The following is a 20,551-nucleotide window of genomic DNA, read 5'->3' on the forward strand; positions in this document are numbered from 1 at the left end:
AGCACATGTGACAGATGTAACAGAGTCTGGAGATGCTCTGGAGAACATTCTGCTGACTGCAACATCCTCCAGCATGACCGGTTTGGCAGTGGGTCAGTAATGATGTGGGGTGGCATTTCATTTGGGGGGGGGGGGCGCACAGCCCCCCAATGTCCTTTACTTCTTATTTTAAAAGTACTTCCCTGTCTAGTCTCCTTTGGTGCTTTTCTTCCCTGCTTCTTACTGCTCTATTCAGTGGGGCAATGCTAAGTTCTAGAATCCGTGTGTTGGCCTGACCGCCAGCCATTCTGTGGGTAAGGCTGGTTGGCTAACCAAATCAGGCTTAGCATACAATCAGTTGCACTTGCCTAGTATATCTGTGTTTTCTGTAATCTCCTGGATTTGTTTTCTGGGTTTTAATGAATTGTATTGATCTTCTGGTTTCTGACTGTCCAGATAGCATTCCTGTTAACCGTCTGCTAGTTTTGCCCATATGTACCCTTTTGGCTTCTCACCTTGGGTCTGTTTCTGTTAATCCCTCTACCTGATGATTTTGTGCTGATGTGCTCTCCTGTGACTGGCCATACACAGCTATTTCATATCCCCCTGACCCTGTTTAGTTTGTGACCTTTTCAACTATGTCATCATTTCATCTTTGCATTTTGCAGGTGTAACCTGGGTCCATCTGACCTTATGGAAGGCTCAGGTGAAATCACAGGGGAAACCTTAATGGAGAGTGGAATATTTGGAGTTCAGAAAAAAACCCTATTTTGTCTTTACACATATTTAATGGGGCTTTTGGTGCACAAAAAATTTGAGATATATATTTTATACTTAAAAAAAATATTATGCAAAAAATAAATAAAAAATACAAAGCTAATGTCTAATATAATTTTTTACAGTATATACACACTTGTGATTCCCTTTGATTAAACTACAGTAGAAAACAATAGCACTTGAAGAATAAGATATATGGTTAATGGCACAAGTTGAAGCATTGTTTACACATAATAATCATCTATAATAGAACACATTTCTTGAGCTAATATATCAATCAAGTCGAAACAACAAGACAATTGGGCACAGTAAGCTCTCTGACATACTTTAAGCTTACTAATGGCTCTCAACGGATGGCATATCTTGACATGTGTTGAAGAAACATTTTTATGATAAATGCCTTGATGTATTAACACTAGGAACAATGTAAAACATTATTATACCAATATACATAAACAATATAACATTGGCATTGCTCATCGTGTCAACACAACATGACCCTCCTTGATAGTATTATTACAGTAAGAAAAGTAATCCAAGGCAAGACATGTGTTTATGTAATGTTTATGCAGTAAAGTATTGCCTATATCATATATTTTACTGTAAGGGTATTATCACTTGCATACTTTTTTCTATTTTAATTTTGCAACATGAACCCATCTACCCAAAATAACTTTGGTTAGTGCCCTTGGTTTGGTATGTTTATATTCCAGGGGCCAAACTGTCACCTCTGGCAGGAAAAAGTACAGACCTGAAGTTGCCCAACCACTGTTTCTACCTATTTAGATGATCCACCCTAAATGGTGTTGGGCGCGAATATTCACATTTAGAATTTTTATTGTGAATATCGCAAATTCTCAAATTCTTGAATATTGTGAATATATTCTCTATATATTCGAAATTGCAAATATTCACTTTTCTCCCGCATTTGCGCATATTTGCATATGTGAATATTCGCATATTCGCATATGTGAATATTTGCATGTGTGTATAGTTGCATATGTGCATATTCCTTCTTTTCACTTGTGGGCCAATTAGATTGATGCAAATACACTTGTCAGAGGTTATCAACAACACCCCTAGCAACCAATAGTAAAGTTGCCCACCCCCTCACTGTTTTCTTCCTTGAATATGCGATTATGTGAATATTCACATATGCGAATATAACGAATGTGCAAAATTCGTGAATATAGGATGAATATTCGTCTATATATTCGCAAAATATCGCAAATTCAAATATGGGCAATGCCGCTCATCACTAGTGGCCACCAAGTTGCGGATCGTCTCTTAAAAAACTAAGGGGAAAGGGGCTTTAGAGAAGGTCAGAGAGGCCAAATCAGCAACAAACAGGCAAGATAAAATCCATAACAGAAGACAAAAGGGCAAACCAGGAACAAGCCAGAGAGGGAAAACTGTGAGGGGAGCAAATTTTTAAAACAGGACCAGAGCTAGAGCAAGCCAGGGTCAAACCAGGATGTCAGGGTCAAGTCCAAGTCAACAGACAGAAGGTCAGGTTAGGAGATCAAGAACACAGGAAAGGTATAGGGAACAGGAACGCTAGTGATAACATAGTAAAGAGCGGTCCTGACTGGTCACCAGAGACATCCTTGTTACTTTTGCTTCTGTTGAATTACATTATGGAGAATCATTTCCCTCCACTGACCTGGTAGAAAAGACTGACTGACTGATTTTTTTTTTTTTTTTATCTTCCTGGTCTCCATTTAAATCAATGGTCTCATCCCCAACTACATAGAAAAATAATGCATGCAACATTTCTTGGTTGAGCAAAATTAGATGTTCATAGAAATAATAGAAAATGACAATATGGTCTCTTGGAGCAAAAGATGGAATTTTCTTTTATCTTTTTCTAGAAATTTAGAATTTGTTTCCTACAGAAGTTGAAGGAAACTGATATAACTGTATAAAAAGACCAAGGGGGACTTTTATCAAAGCATGTGCCACTACCCTATTATTTTGTGCGACCTTTTGATTGTGCAGTGCCCTAAGCAAAAAAAACGAAACTTGCTTACCAAAGCAAAAATGATTTTTGACTTGCAGTGGTCAGAGATTTATCAAGTGTGAAAGTTGCAAAAAAGTCGCTTCGCATGAAAAAACCTACTAAATTTATTCCAGCTCAGACTTGGAGCAGAAAAAGCCACTACCAAAGCAAAAATAAAAAATAAAAAATTGCTTACGTAAAAGAAATTTATCAACAGGGTGAAACCAGTTGATAAATAAGTCGCACATAAGCAAAAAAATTGTAAGGAAAAAATGAAGAAAAAAATAACTAAAAAAGGAATACATAAGCAAACATTGATAAATGTCTCCCTTAACGGGCTACTCTGCTGCTCAGCGTTTCGAACAAACTGTTTCAAACACTGGAGCCGGCGACAGGAGCTCGTGATTTCATAGCCCAGCCCCCTCATGATGACAAGCCCCGCTCCCATTGAGGAGGTGAGGCATGACATCACGAGGGGTCGGGGCTATGACATCACAAGCTCCCAGCACCGGCTTCAGCGTTCGGAACAGTTTGTTCCAAACGCTTAGCAGTGGAGTATCCCTGTAATCTATATATATATATATAAAACTCAATGTGTGTGTGTGTGTGTATGTGTGTATGTATGTGTGTATGTTCCAGCATCACTACCAAAGGGCTAAAGATATTACCATGAAACTTGGCACACATGTTACTTATATGTCACCAACAAACATAGGATAGGTAATTTAACCCTTACCAACCCCCATTTGCGAGGGTCGGGGGTTTTTGTTTAAAGTCCCATACAAGTCTTTGGGAAATATATGTGAATGCATAACTTCCAAACAGCTGGAGATATTTTGATAATACTCAGTCACATGTTACTTATATGTCTACTAAAAATATAGGATAGTTAATTTAACCCTAACCTACACTCATTTGCGAGCGTCGGGGTTTTTGTTTAAAGTCCAATGCAAATCTATGGGAAATGTATGTTCTAGCATAACTTCTGTACGGCTGGAGATATTTCGATAATACTTGGTTACATGTTATTTATATGTCAAATAAAAATATATTATAGTTACATTTACCCCTAACCTACCCCCATATGTGAAGGATGGGGTTTTTGTTTCAAGTCCCATGCAAGTATAGGGAACTTCTGGTACCTTACTCCACAAGCTCTGCATCTCCTGGTGAATGCATCAGTCCAGCTGGCAAGACACACCCTCCCAGCATTCCATCCCTATCTTGCAAATACACGTCCACCCTTTAAACCACACCCCTTTTATTTTTATCTTACAATATCTCCATCACAACTCAGCCCTACCGGAGGACAGGATATGAGGATTAAAAGGATTAAAAATGAGGTCGGTATAGGAGGTCGGGATATTAGGTCGGGATTTGAGGTCGGGATATTGGGACGGGATATGGGGAAGGGATATGATGTCTGGGTATGGGGACAGGATATGGGGACGGGATATGAGGTTGGGATATGGGGACGGATATGAGGATGGATATGAGGTCTGCATAGGTGGACGGGATATAGAGATGGAATATGAGGTCAGGATATGAAGTTGGGATATGGGGATGAGATATGGGGAAGGGATATGAGGTCTGGATATAAGGTCAGATATGGGGACAGAATATGAGGTCAAGATATGAGGTAGGGATATTAGACGGGATATGAGGAGGGGATTTGGGGTTGGGATATGAGGAGGGAATCTGGGGTCAGGATTTGAGGACGGGATATGAGGACAAAAGCTTCCTCCTTTGTTGCTTTTCCTCCCCCCAAGGATTAGGTAGAAAAAAAAGGCAGTGCCGGGTACTCAGCTAGTTGTTTTTAAAAACAATTTTGAACCACAAATGAATTATTTTCTGAATTATTGGTGTGAACTAATCCTAAATGTATACACCTGTGCCATCAATTCAGAAAACTATGCATGGTGTTGATTGATAATCGGTGAACAGTAAAAACCATTGAGAATCCAAGGGCTAAAATAAAAAGAGGTGTCCATAAAATGCCCCTAACACATGTCCCTATGCCCTATTATAGCACATACACATACGATACTGATAAGACTTGATTCACATCAGAATACCACAGTCATAACTGTATTGAAGAGCACAGAAGTCTTAATGTACTGCATAGTTAGGCAGACCACCGAACATAATCACAGACTCCCACTCATCACACACCATGTGAATTTAGTCCAACATATATTTTAAATATCAGTATGTCCTATTATTATCCCCTATATTAGCTTCCACTATGGGAGACAACTGAGGAGTCTGAAGTCCCCCATTTACTTTGCATATAATACGGCTAAATGGATGGGACCATCCTAACATCTAATGTGAATAGATGCCTTCTCATTCCACTCCAACAGATGATGTTTGGTAGAGAAGGATCAGGATTGTTGAATTTTTATTCTCCCAGGATATAAGTCATTTACTCCTTTCACCGCACTAAAAGAAAAACATGTAATATCAGCCAAATGTACAGATGAGGTCAAGGGGAGCTCATTTGGCCAACAGCTATTGGAGGTTTGAGGGCACCAGAAGGTCTGTTTTACATAGTCATCATCTGGTTTATAGAACAACTGCAACATGAAGTAAAAGAAGCATATGATGTAAACTCCCACAATATATACTGATGTAAACTCCCACAATATAATATATAGGCAGGTCTATGGGACCCCGGTCACAGGGTCCAACAGCATATCCAGAAAAAAGAAGGCGACCACAACATACAGGAGTATCCAAATAAACGCGGTTTATTCCATGAACATATGGTGCAAGTGGAATGTTTTGGTGTTCTGACAACACCATTCTCAAGGCTTGAGAATGGTGTTGTGAGAACACCGAAACGTCACACTTGCACCTTATGTTCATGGAATAAACCAAGTTTATTTGGAAACTCATGTGTGCTGCGCTCGCCTTCATATATATATATATATATATATATATATATATATATATATATATATTACAGTCTCAAGAACAGCACAACCAACCCACGTATTTGAATCAAACCCACGTATTTGAATCTTTAGGTGCACGCCGTGCATCAATATATGAGTATAAAACCTACCGATGCAGTTAAAAACATTACAGTAAAATTGCTTATTTAGGGGCGGACACTCCATGCACATATATTGAGGCATTTTAGGTGAAAAATGATATACACTGAATACCTTCAGCTCTGAAATGCACTTTAAGCTATGTGTTTACACGTAATTGATTGTTTGCTATGAATGAATTGTACTATGTAGGTGGGATTATTTAAACTACCAATGTGTGTCCACTTGTTATGCCTGATAAAGGCGGTGAAAGAAAGCAGAAACGTTGCACTTTGTCATGCTGAGGATGCAATAAACAAACTTTATTTGGATGGAACATTGTGTGCTGCGGTCCTTTCTAATATATATATCAGCCTTGTGACTGTCTTTATTGGGATTTTTACTGTTTACCCATTAAAATTGAACCTCTGAACATATAAAAAGGATCACCAAAGGAAACAAATACTTTTAGATCTTACCTTTCTGGATTCTTCTATAGACCATGACAAAATGTCAAAGGTTGAAAGGGGTATTCCGTCCCTAGACATCTTATCCCCTATCCAGATGTCTAGATGTATGATTGAGGGGGGCACGGCCGCTGGGACCCTCCACAATCTCAGGACCGACACTGCAGCATTCTGAACGCAGAAGCTTGGAGATTCCATGTTTGTTATGTCATGCCATGCCCCTTCAATTCATGATTATGGTAGAGGGCGTGACAGCTAATACATAGCCATTAGGCCTCCTCCCATAACCGTGAATGGAGGGAGCGTGATGGCTGTGGTCGCCCATCATCCGGCACAGAGTATGATCCATGCACCGGATGACTGGGGTGCCCTCGTGATCTGACAGCTTATCCCCTATCCTTTTGTTAGGGAATAAGATGTTTAGGGGCGGAGAACCCCTTTAATATATTTTAACCCCCGATACTGCATTAATACAAATATTCTTTGTTCATCATGTATTGTTACATTACTGGTGAAATTGCCTTTTTTAAAGACTATGATACATTTTATTTATTGCAATCTAATAATTTTATCTTATAGGCATTTGATCCCCTTAAGTGATGGATGGGATTTACTCACCAAACTCCTTAGGAACAGCCACAGAAAATACACAGTTATGGCCCACACTATAGTTCTTGGGATAGTTTGGTGATAACACAGTTCCGTCTGATCCCGTAGATCGGCTTCCACATGGTGCTATAAAATAAATTTCACACAAATTATTGCAAAAATTAAATGAAACTAAATTAAGTTAAAAAAACAAGAAAAAAATAATCAATTTGATTATTTTGTGTCTTGCTGAGAGAATCTGAAAAATTCACTTCACTACAACAGCCCATTGAGTATATTTCATGCAAGTTGTCTCTGTATGACATAACTTTTCATTCAAGGATTTCATGATAACCAAATTACTCTCTGTTGGAGCTATTTTATGTGTCAAAATGACTTATATCAAGGTAACCTGTACAAACATGGATACAATGTTAAGTCTAGGAACATCGTATAACTGCTGCTGTCACTTCAGTGAGTTAGAAGACCACAGAAAACCAACCGGAGCAGAAGTCATTCTCTGTTTGGAGTGTTACTATTAGCCCTGGGTGACTGTCGCCACAAGCAATGAAGAAAACACATCAGAGTCTTGTCAACATAATTTTTGTGAAATGTGCAACAATACACAACATAGTTATTTGCAACAAACACAGTTATTTGCCTATGCCCGAAATAGAAAGGGATTAGCTTTGTTAGATGATATTCTGTTCCTCCTCTCTTCTTCTGCCAAGGAATTAACCACACTTAGATTATCCAGTAGCTGCTGACCCCACCCCTGCCTAGATAAAACATACTCGATAGATCAAGCTTATTACTCCAAAAGAAATGGCTAGAATGTCGCAAACCGAGCCATACAAACATGTAACTCCAAAACAAAGGTTCCAGTGACAATAAAGTGCAAAAATATGAAAATATTTTATTAATAAAATCTTATAAAAACTACCTGCAATGTGTTTTATACTTTATATTTTGTGCTACAATTCTGAAAATCAATAAAACATTTACTTTGAAAAAAAAAAAATCTTATAAAAACAAGTAAAAAGGGTAGCATGAATGCAAGTAAAAGGCGCCAGGACTATGGAAGAGATTTATAAAAACCTGTCCAGAGGAAAGATCGCTTCTTTCATTTTGGAAAAGGCCTCTGAAAAGTGAAAGAAGTGATCTAATTGATTGCTATGGATTCAGAAACTTTTCCTAAATCTCCCCCTATGTCCACAGAAGAAGGGGTGTGGGCAACTACAAATAGTATATAATGTTGAAACAAATGTGTTTTTTACAGAATTAAAAAGAATTATATTGTACCTCTATCATATGTGTCATACTCAAAAAACTGGATATATCAATGCACAAGGAGGTTATATACATACATAATGGTTAGAGAATTGAAAATTCGATTTGGCCAATTGGCCAAATTTTCCGAAAAAATTTGGTTTGGTCACAATTCATTTGCAACAAATCTGTATTAGAAATGGCTATTTATGGCCCACAGAGAGCCTCAATAGGGGTGTAGAACACTTTGCCGTACTGTAACACGCATAGGGTGTGTGCTCGGTTGGTGAAATAATACTGTTATTCAATATGACATGCAGATTACAGGCGTCACTATTAGAATCACTGTTGCAGAGCATCACAATGACAGAGCCTGGAGGTAGCATCAGTATGAGGACACCATATAGTGCCTTAATGACACAGCGTGGAGGTGGCGGGAGCATGAGGAGACCATATAGTTGCTGAATGACACAGCGTGGAGGTGGCGGCACCATGACGAGACCATATAGTGGCTGAATGACACAGCGTGGAGATGGCGGCAGCATGAGGAGATCATATAGTGGCTGAATGACCAAGCCTGGATGTGGTAACAGCCTTACAAGACCATAGGGCCTCAAAATGAAAAGATTAAAGATATTTTTTTACATTTAAATTGAAGATTTCAAATAGGTGAACATAAAACATTTTATTTAATGTGCCAGCAACATGAGGAGACCACATGCGGTACAGTGACACAGCATGGTGGTGGCGGAAGCATGAGGAGACCATGTAGTGATTGAATGACATAGCCTGTAGTTGGTGGCAGCATGAGGAGACCATATAGTGGCTGAATGACCCAGCCTGGAGTTGGCAGCAGCAAAAGCAGACCATATAGTAGCGGAATGACAGCCTGGATTTGGCGGCAGCATGAGGAGACCATATAGTGACTAAATGACACAGCCTGGAGTTGGCGGCAGCATGAGGAGACCATATAGTGGCTGAATGACACAGCCTGGAGGTGGAGGGAGCAAGAGGAGACCCTATCAATGCAGAATGAGACAGCCTGGAGGTGGCAGCAGCATGAGGAGAACAATGGTGTCAAAATGAGACCGCCTGGAGCTGGCATTGCATGAGGAGAACATATGGTGGCAGTATGAGACAGCCTGGAGGTGGCATCAGCAGCATCAGGAGTCCTGAAAGTGAGCCAGTTAAATAGTGAGGTGGTTGGTAGCAATATCAGTGCCTGGTGACAAAGGTGGGTAAAAAGAGGAGAACTTGTGGCAGCAGGCGGATGGCAGGATCGGAACAGTAGTTGAGGAAGGTAGGCAGAAGAATACAGTCTCTTTTGTAAAAGTGTTAGTGTGACCAAGTAAGGAGGATATGCATTACGTACAACTTAACTTTCAATAATATTCTGTCGTTTTTCTGCCTGTTTGCTTTTTGCTTTTCAGGAGGTGGCACTAGACCTGGAGGTCATATCAAGGACCTTGAGTCTATTGGTTATCAAGACACTATTGGAGATTATCCATAAAGAAGAATCCCACAGAGACTATATCGTACATCTATTAACCCTGCTTGCTTTGTGTTTTATGTTTTCTTCCTGTCTGTTGTACATTGAATGGAATAAGTTATAATATACACTCCTCCACTGTGTGTCCAGGGTCTAAATTATAACCCCTGATGAAACGCGTCGGGTTTGATAAGGGTGTTAAATAGGGGATCGACAATACTTTTTGTATTATAGACCGATGACTCTGTATCCATTTTATAGTAACTATAGGTTTTAACTGGATTTAATAAAAGTTGTTAAATTTTCGCTTTTTTGGTTGGTCTTGAGTTAGTTGAGAAAGGTAGGCAGAAGAAAACAGTCTCTTTTGTAAAAGTGTTAGTGTGCCCAAGTAAGGAGGATATGCATTACGTACAACTTAACTTTCAATAATATTCTTAGGATAAAATATTGTTTGACTTAAAAAAAATGTACTCGATTTTTTTTTTTAATCAAACAAAAGGAAAGGTGTGCAAAAAACACCATGTGCCACCTACACCACCAAGTATCGATGTGATGCAAAGACCTCTAAAAGGTGAAAGGGAACAAAGCATGGTTCATTGTAACCTGTGGGGGTAAAAACTTCCCCTGTAAGGCCCTATACTCGAATTATTAATTCCTTTCTTGGCAAGTGTTATTTGTCCTAGAAATGGCGGCCCCACACAGGAAACTTTTTCTATTTCCACCTAAAAACCCTGTGAAATGGCAGTGTTTGTAGGTGGAAATAGGAAGAGGTTCCTGTGTGGGGCTGCCCTTTTTAGAGCAAGTAACACTTGCCAAGAAGGGAATTAATAATGTGAGAGTAGGGCCTTACAGGGGAAGTTTTTACCCCCACCGGTTACAATGGACCATATGTTGTTCCCTCCCACCTGTTCGTATAGTCGGTCCAACATATGGAGGATGGAATTCTAATGTGTGGAAACATTGCAAATGAGACTATGTTGGGGGATACCGTTCTAACGCTGCAGCTCAAGAAGGGTGTCCTTTGCGGTGTACGAGTGGCTGAAGTGCATGCAAAGTTTCCTCCCCATTGTTAGGATGTCTTGCAGATGGGGGGAACACTTCAGGAACTGCTTGACAACCAGATTGAACACTTGTGCCATGCAGGGCGCCTGTTGCAGGCTTCCTTTTCTCAGCGCAGACAAGATGTTCTTCCCATTGTTGGTCACCCTGGTTCCCATTTCCAGTTTTCGTGGAGTAAGCCATTATTCGATTTCTTGATGAATGACTTTTAGCAGTTCCTCCCCTTTGTGACTCCGTTTGCCACGGCAAACCATGTGAAGAACAGTGTGACACCGCCGTGCCCTGTATACATGGTGGAGGATGTCACAAGACCAACGGCCTGAGAGCTTGGAGGCAGAAGTGGCATGACCTATCCAAGTTGCTGTTGTGGCTGTACAGGAACCACATTTACCCAGTTGGCCGGCCGTAAAGGACATGTATTGTCTAGGCCGTAGTTAAAGCTCCACACGTCGGTGCTGCCGTGCACTTTGGTTGACAGGTTGATAGGTTCAAGTTGACAGGTTCAAGGGCTGGCCAACCTTCTGTTCCACAAAATTGTGCAGGGCTGGTATTGCCTTCTTCGCAAACAAATGAAGGCTTGGGACTCTCCACTTCGGCTCTGCACAAGCCATCAGTTCTCTAAAAGGTGCAATGTCCACCACTTGAAAAGGGAAGGACTGTAGCACCAGCAACTTGGACAGGAGCACATTCAGCGATCATTGCCGAGCGCTATTAGCCACGGGTCCCGGCCGTTGTTAACCGTTGGTAACCCTTTAGAAGCAGCGTTCAAAGTTGAACGCCACATCTAAAGTGAAAGTAAATGACTGCTGGTTAGCTCAGGGGGCTGTTCGGGATGTCCTCGGCGAAATTGCGGCATCTCAAACATCTCTGGGACACGAGGAGGGTCTCCTACCTTGCCTCCTGGTGTCCGATCGCCGAATGACTGCTCAGTGCCTGAGATCCAGGCATGAGCAGTCAAGCGGCAGAATCATTGATCACTGGTTTCCTATGAGAAACCAGTGATCAATGTAAAAGAACAGTGTGTGCAGTGTTATAGCCCCCTATGGGAGCTATAACACTGCAAAAAAAATTGAAACAAAAAGTGAAGAAAGATCATTTAACCCCTCCCCTAAGAAAAGTTTGAATCACCCTCCTTTTCCCATAAAAAAACTGTGTAAATAAAAATAAACATATGTGGTATCGCCGCGTGAGGAAATGTCCAAATTATAAAATATATCATTAATGTAACCGTACAGTCAATGGCATACGCGCCCAAAAAATTCCAAAGTCCAAAATAGTGTATTTTTGGTAACTTTTTATATAATGAAAAAATGAATAAAAAGTCCAGTCAATACAAAAATGGTACCACTAAAAACTTCAGATCACGGTACAAAAAAATGAGCCCTCATACCACCCCATATGCGGAAAAATAAAAAAGTTATAGGGGTCAGAAGATGACAATTTGATTCGTATAAATTTTCCTACAGGTAGTTATGATTTTTTTCAGAAGTACGACAAAATCAAACTTACATAAGTAGGGTATCATTTTAATAGTATGGACCTACAGAATAAAGATAAGGTGTAATTTTTACCGAAAAATGTACTGCGTAGAAACAGAAGCCCCCAAAAAATACAAAATGGCATTTTTTTTTCAATTTTGTCTCACAATGATTTTTTTCCCATTTTGCCGTAGATTTTTGGGTAAAATGACTGATGTCAGAATTGGTGGCGCAAAAAATAAGCCATCATATGGATTTTTAGGTGCAAAATTGAAAGAGTTCTGATTTTTTAAAGGTAAGGAGGAAAAAAATTAAGTGCAAAAATGGAAAAACCCCTGGTCTTTAATGGGTTAAACTCCATTTAGTGCGATCCAGGCCAGGAGATCTAAAATGGCGACTACACATGTATTAGCTCTGGAATTACCACAAGAATCAAAGGAAACAGGTTGGAGTGATTAAAAAAAAAAAAAAAAACTAACTGATTAAATGACACATTCACAGTTTCATATGCAGTTTCACAGTACCAGCCATGTTTACTTACACGTGCATGGCGTAAAGACTTAATAGATGATGCTCACCAGACTTGCCCTCCAATGGGTCCTCAAAAAAGGATTAAAAAAAAAAATTTAATAAATTAAAATGTAATTTAAAAGTCTCTTTAATCCCTTCAATTATGATGCCATATGGTCCCTCGACCCTGCTGCCGCATCCAGACACTCTGCGGCAGTGATTCTAATAGTGACCCCTGTAATCTGCATGTCATACTTAATAACAGTATTATTTCACTAACCCAGTACACTCACTATGGTGTTTGTTACGCCGAGCGCTCCGGGTCCCCGCTCCTCCCCGGAGCGCTCACAGCGTTCTCCTGTTCGCAGCGCCCCGGAGCGCTGCGATAATGTCCCTAGTCGGGATGCGATTTGCGATGCGGGACGCGTCCGCTCGCGGTGCGCATCCCGACCCGCTTACCAGACTCGCTCCCCGTCTGTGCTGTCCCGGCGCGCGCGGCCCCGCTCCCTAGGGAGTACGCGCCGGTTCTTTGCGATTTAAAGGGCCGGTGCGCCACTGATTGGTGCATGGTTTTTAATTAGTGTGTTCACCTGTGCATTTCCTATATTACCTCACTTCCCCTGCACTTCCTTGCCGGATCTTGTTGCCATTGTGCCAGTGAAAGCGTTCCTTGTGTATCCCTAGCCAGTCTTCCAGACCTCTTGCCCTTGCCCCTGACTACGATCCTTGCTGCCTGCCCTGACCTTCTGCTACGTCCGACCTTGCTCTTGTCTAATCCCTTGTACCGCGCCTATCTCAGCAGTCAGAGAGGTTGAGCCATTGCCGGTGGATACGACCAGGTTGCTACCGCCGCTGCAAGATCATCCCGCTTTGCGGCGGGCTCTGGTGAAAACCAGTAGCAACTTAGAACCGGTCCACCGACACGGTCCACGCCAATCCCTCTCTGACACAGAGGATACACCTCCAGCCTGCCGAATCCTGACAGTAGATCCGGCCATGGATCCCGCTGAGGTCCCGCTGCCAGTCGTCGCTGACCTTACCACGGTGGTCGCCCAGCAGTCGCAACAGATAGCGCAACAAGGCCACCAGTTGTCTCAACTGACTGTGATGCTACAGCAGCTTCTACCACAGCTTCAGCAACCATCTCCTCTGCCAGCTCCTGCACCTCCTCCGCAGCGAGTGGCCGCATCCAGCCTCCGTTTATCATTGCCGGACAAGTTTGATGGGGACTCTAAACTTTGCCGTGGTTTTCTCTCGCAATGTTCCCTACATTTGGAGATGATGTCGGACCAATTTCCAACTGAAAGGTCAAAGGTGGCTTTTGTGGTCAGTCTTCTGTCTGGGAAAGCCCTGTCATGGGCCACACCGCTCTGGGACCGCAATGATCCTGTCACTGCCTCTGTACACTCTTTCTTCGCGGAGATTCGAAGTGTCTTCGAGGAACCAGCCCGAGCCTCTTCTGCCGAGACTGCCCTGCTGAACCTGGTCCAGGATAATTCTTCAGTAGGCAAGTAAGCCATCCAATTCCGTACTCTCGCCTCCGAATTGTCCTGGAATAACGAGGCCCTCTGCGCGACCTTCAAAAAAGGCCTATCCAGTAACATCAAAGATGTGCTGGCCGCACGAGAAATCCCTGCTAACCTGCATGAACTTATTCATCTGGCCACCCGCATTGACATGCGTTTTTCCGAAAGACGTCAGGAGCTCCGCCAGGATATGGACTTTGTTCGCACGAGGCAGTTTCTCTTCCCGGCTCCTCTCTTCTCTGGTCCGCTGCAATCTGTTCCTGTGCCTTCCGCCATGGAGGCTATGCAAGTAGACTGGTCTCGCCTGACACCTCAAGAGAGGACACGCCGCAGCAATGAGAACCTATGCCTGTACTGTGCCAGTACCGAACACTTCCTGAAGGATTGTCCTATCCGACCTCCACGTCAGGAAAAACGCACTCCGATTCCGCACAAAGGTGAGACATCTCTAGGCTTCTCCACGTCTTACTGTGCCTGTGCGGATTTCTTCTTCTAACTTCTCCTTCTCAGCTGTGGCCTTCTTGGATTCCGGATCTGCAGGAAATTTTATTTTGGCCTCTTTCGTTAACAGGTTCAACATCCCAGTGACCAGTCTCGCCAGACCCCTCTACATCGCCTCTGTTAATGGTGAAAGATTGGACTGTACTGTGCGTTACCGCACAGAACCCCTCTTAATGTGCATTGGACCCCATCACGAAAAGATTGAATTTCTGGTACTTTCTAACTGCACCTCTGAAATTCTTCTTGGACTACCTTGGTTGCAACGCCATTCCCCTACCCTTGACTGGAACACCGGGGAAATCAAGAACTGGGGTACTTCTTGCCACAAAAAATGCCTTATGTCTGCTCCCAGTCCTGCCAGTCAAAACCCTATGGCTCCTCCGATACCAGGTCTCCCCAAGGCCTATCTGGACTATGCTGATGTTTTTTGCAAAAAACAAGCAGAGACTTTGCCTCCTCACAGGCCTTATGACTGTCCTATTGATCTCCTCCCTGGTACTACTCCACCCCGGGGCCGAATCTATCCTCTGTCTGCTCCGGAAACACAAGCCATGACGGAGTACATCCAAGAAAATTTAAAAAGGGGATTTATCCGCAAGTCTTCCTCCCCTGCCGGAGCAGGGTTCTTCTTTGTCTCCAAAAAAGACGGTTCCTTACGACCATGCATTGATTTCCGCGGTCTTAATAAAATCACTATAAAAAACCGCTATCCCCTGCCTCTTATCTCGGAACTCTTTGACCGCCTACGTGGTGCCAACATCTTTACCAAATTGGATTTAAGAGGTGCATATAATCTCATCTGCATCAGGGAAGGGGATGAGTGGAAGACCGCCTTTAACACCAGAGATGGACACTTTGAATATCTGGTTATGCCCTTTGGGCTTTGCAACGCCCCTGCCGTCTTCCAGGACTTTGTAAATGACATTTTTCGTGATTTATTATATACCTGTGTTGTGGTCTACCTGGACGATATTTTGATTTTTTCTTCTAACCTAGAAGAACACCGCCGGCATGTCCGCATGGTTCTTCAGAGACTCCGGGACTACAGTTATATGCCAAGATGGAGAAATGTCTCTTTGAATGCCAATCTCTTCCCTTCCTAGGATATTTAGTCTCTGGCCAGGGACTCCAAATGGACCCGGACAAACTATCAGCCGTGTTGGATTGGCCACGCCCCTCTGGACTCCGAGCTATCCAACGTTTCTTGGGGTTTGCCAATTACTACAGACAATTTATTCCACATTTTTCCACCATTGTGGCCCCAATTGTGGCCCTCACCAAGAAAAACGCCAACCCTAAGTCCTGGCCTCCTCAAGCGGAAGAGGCATTTGATCGTCTCAAAACTGCCTTTTCTTCTGCTCCTGTACTCTCCAGACCTGATCTATCTAAACCCTTTTTACTGGAGGTAGACGCCTCCTCGGTGGGAGCTGGAGCTGTACTCCTACAGAAAAATTATTCCGGACGTGGTGTTACTTGTGGTTTCTTTTCTAGGACCTTCTCTCCGGCGGAGAAAAACTACTCCATTGGTGATCGAGAACTACTGGCCATAAAACTGGCCCTTGAGGAATGGAGGCACCTGCTGGAGGGGTCCAAATACCCAGTTATTATATACACTGATCACAAGAATCTCTCTTATCTTCTGTCTGCCCAACGGCTGAACCCTCGCCAGGCTAGGTGGTCATTGTTTTTTGCCCGTTTTAACTTTGAGATTCATTTTCGCCCCGCTGACAAGAACATTAGGGCTGACGCCCTCTCTCGTTCCTCGGATGCCTCTGAAATGGAAGCCTCCCTGCAACACATTATTCCTCCTGACTGTCTGATCTCTGCTTCCCCAGCTTCCATCAGACAAACTCCTCCTGGAAAGACCTTCGTCCCTCCACACCAGCACCTCAGGATTCTCAGGTGGGGACGCTCCTCACACCTCGCCGGCCATGCTGGCGTCAAAAAATCCATCCAGCTCATCTCTCGTTTTTATTGGTGGCCTACCCTGGAAGCAGATGTTGCTGATTTTGTTCGGGCTTGTACAGTCTGTGCCCAGGACAAGACTCCTCGCCAGAAGCCTGCCGGTCTCCTTCATCCTCTGCCTGTTCCTGAGCTACCATGGTCTCAGATTGCTATGGACTTTATTACAGACTTACCTTTATCCCATGGCAACACAGTTATTTGGGTGGTCGTTGATCGTTTCTCCAAGATGGCACATTTTATTCCTCTTCCAGGTCTTCCTTCTGCGCCACAGTTGGCGAAACAATTTTTTGTGCACATTTTTCGCCTTCACGGGCTTCCTACGCATATCATCTATGTCAATTTGTGTTGAAATTCTGGAAGGCCCTCTGTAATCAGCTTAAAATCAAATTAAACTTCTCGTCTTCCTATCATCCCCAATCCAATGGGCAAGTGGAGAGAGTTAATCAGGTTCTTGGTGACTATTTGCGACATTTTGTTTCCTCCCGCCAGGATGATTGGGCCGATCTCCTACCATGGGCCAAATTCTCGAACAATTTCAAAGTCTCTGACTCCTCCGCTAAATCCCCATTCTTTGTGGCGTACTGCCGTCACCCTCTTCCCCCCCTCCCCACTCCCACGCCTTCTGGTTTGCCCGCTGTTGATGAGGTGACTCGGGACTTCTCCACCATCTAGAAAGAGACTCAAAAATCTCTCATACAGTCCTCATCCCGGATGAAGAAACATGCCGACAGAAAAAGAAGAACTTCTCCTGTCTTTTCTCCTGGAGACAAAGTGTGGCTCTCCGCCAAGTATATCCGCTTCCGTGTCCCCAGTAGTGTTGAGCGGCATAGGCCATATTCGAATTCGCGAATATTCGCGAATATATGGACGAATATTCGTCATATATTCGCGAATATTCGCATATTCGTTATATTCTCGTTTTATTTTCGCATATGCGAAAATTCGCGTATGCGAAAATTAACATATGTGAAAATTAGCGTATACAAAATCAACATACGCAAAAATTTGCATATGCGAAAATTAGCATATGCTAATTTTCGCATATGCGAAGTTTTGCACGCCAGTCTCACACAGTAGTATTACAGCCTTCTTTACACCACACAAGCAGGAAGCAGAGAGGGGTGATCACTGTGATGTGTACTGTGAAGAAAAAAAAAGAAAAAAAAAAAAAACGAATATTCGTAATTACGAATATATAGCGCTATATTCGCGAAATTCGCGAACTCGCGAATATGCGATATTCGCGAATAATATTCGAATTGCGAATATTCGCGAGCAACACTAGTCCCCAGTTATAAACTGGGACCACGTTATCTTGGACCTTTTAAAATCAAATGCCAAATCAACCCTGTCTCCTACAAACTCCTTCTTCCTCCTTCTCCCTGCATTCCCAATGCTTTTCATGTCTCTCTCCTTAAACCACTTATGCTTATCCGCTTCTCTCCTAAGATTGTTGCTCCTACTCCTGTCTCCGGGTCCTCAGACATCTTCTCGGTTAAAGAAATCCTTGCATCCAAGACGGTCAGAGGTAAAAAAAAAATTCTTGTAGATTGGGAGAATTGCGGCCCGGAGGAGAGGTCATGGGAACCCGAGGACAACATCCTTGACAAGGACCTTATCCACAAATTTTTAGGTTCTAAAAAGAGGGGGAGACCCAAGGGGGGGGGGTGGTACTGTTACGCCGAGCGCTCCGTGTCCCCGCTCCTCCCCGGAGTGCTCTCAGCGTTCTCCTGTTCGCACAGCCCCGGTCAGACCCGATGACCGGGTGCGCTGCGATAATGTCCCTAGCCGGGATGCGATTCGCAATGCGGGATGCGCCCGCTCGCGGTGCGCATCCCGACCCGCTTACCAGACTCGCTCCCCGTCTGTGCTGTCCCGACATGCACGACCAGCTCCCTAGGGCGCGCGCGCGCCGGTTCTTTGCGATTTAAAGGGCCGGTGCGCCACTGATTGGCGCATGGTTTTTAATTAGTGTGTTCACCTGTGCACTTCCTATATTACCTCACTTCCCCTGCACTTCCTTGCCGGATCTTGTTGCCATTGTGCCAGTGAAAGCGTTCCTTGTGTATCCCTAGCCAGTCTTCCAGACCTCTTGCCGTTGCCCCTGACTACGATCCTTGCTGCCTGCCCTGACCTTCTGCTACGTCCGACCTTGCTCTTGTCTAATCCCTTGTACCGCGCCTATCTCAGCAGTCAGAGAGGTTGAGCTGTTGCCGGTGGATACGACCTGGTTGCTACCGCCGCTGCAAGACCATCCCGCTTTGTGGCGGGCTCTGGTGAAAACGCCAATCCCTCTCTGACACAGAGGATCCACCTCCAGCCTGCTGAATCCTGACAGTGTTACTGCAAGGCAAAGTGTTCTACACCCCTTTTGAGGTTCTCTGTAGCCCAGAAATAGCCGTTTAAAATAGAAATTTGCTGCAAATAATTTCGTATTGAACCAATTTTTTTCGGAAAATTCTGCGAATCGGACAAATTGAATTTTTGAAAAATTCGCTCATCTCTAATATAGAGCATATGGACTATACCACAACAGTGTTACATGCTTTCACAGAATTCAACTCCTATCTAAAGGGATATCCATGCAAGCCTTGTTATCACCTATATGCAGCATGGTGAAATTTCCTACCCCTCATCTTTATTAACCACATGGTAACTGATGGCAATTAGAAAAAAAGGACATACATATATAATGGCCTGCAAGCATATTGCAGCAGTGTGAAATATCATGGGCAAATCCTGGCATATGTTCAGAGCTGGTATGCCACATTACTGGTTTTGCCATTTTACAGCCCCACTGGTCTGTTTGGAGGCTGCTACCATTCTACAGCAGTATTTACAACTCCCCAACGCATCCTCATTACATCTACACACATACTGGCTAGTGACTAGTTAAAGCATTTTTTTTTAGTACCTTGTTTTTATTTTTTTTTAAAAATGGCTGGACAACAAGTTAGAATATTTTTTTTTTTTTTTTACCTTTTTGGCCACTCCATATTTCCTCATAGATTGTAAGCTTTTGGAGAAAAGCCCTCACCACTATTGTTTAAACTATATAACAGTTTTTTACTCTGTAATTTTGTCTGTATTTGTACTCTTTGGCCCTTATTTACTAAGAGTGTTGTGTAGGTTTCTTTGTGGGTTTTAATTCCCTACAATTTATTTTCCACGTTATTTACTAAGCTTTCCCTACATTTTGCTTTTTTTTACACATGCTCTGACCTGTAGGGTTTTCCTCGGCTGAAATCCACCACATTTTCTGTGGAAACTTTGGTAAATACGTTGGGATTTTGTGAAAATGTCGGGAACACGCCTCTTTTCTGTGATCACGCCCCCTTTCCCCAGCCACGCCCCCTTTTCGGGTTTTCTTAGCAAAATGGAGAGTTAGTTGGTTTTTTTTCTTTTCAGGCACAATTTCAGGCGCAAACAGAATTTCAGGTGCAAATTCTGGTGCAGACAGAATTTCAGGCGCAATGTGCCCGAAAATGGTGCACGACCCAACATAACATGTCGGGTTTGCAATAGTAAATGAGGGCCTCTGTATGTAAAGTGCTGCATAATATGCTTGTGCTATAAAAGAAAAAAAAATGTTTTTCTTCTTCTTCTTCATTATCATCATCATTATCATCATCATCAATAATAATAATAATAATAATAATAATAACATTAAGTTTAGTTTTTCCTCAAGGTGAAGCCTCCATGACATTGTAATATGGCCATATAAATAAGCCTTATACCTCAATCTCAACCACTATAAGGAAAAGAGTCTCCCTATCCAGATTCTTGAAAATTACTTTATAGAAAACAAAAATCCTACAAAGTTTTTAACTCTTTAAATAAATTGTTTTCAACCGTGTTTTTATTGCAGTTAGAACTTGAAGCCTCATATGTTGAGGTAAATCAGCTGGT

At 42.8% G+C, this 20,551-nt stretch overlaps 1 protein-coding gene across 6 annotated transcripts in view; it reads right to left on the reverse strand.

The window, feature by feature from the left end:
* Positions 1-20,551, reverse strand: part of CSMD3 (CUB and Sushi multiple domains 3) — a 1,342,864-nt gene that overhangs the window by 458,950 nt on the left and 863,363 nt on the right. For all 6 annotated transcript variants that reach the window (XM_056522623.1, XM_056522621.1, XM_056522626.1 and 3 more), the window contains one exon: positions 6,876-6,992. In XM_056522623.1, the coding sequence (XP_056378598.1) occupies positions 6,876-6,992 (117 nt within the window). The remainder of the gene's footprint in view (positions 1-6,875; positions 6,993-20,551) is intronic.

This window comes from Hyla sarda, chromosome 5 (genome assembly GCF_029499605.1).
Source record: "Hyla sarda isolate aHylSar1 chromosome 5, aHylSar1.hap1, whole genome shotgun sequence".
In the NCBI taxonomy this organism is placed as follows: Eukaryota; Metazoa; Chordata; class Amphibia; order Anura; family Hylidae; genus Hyla; species Hyla sarda.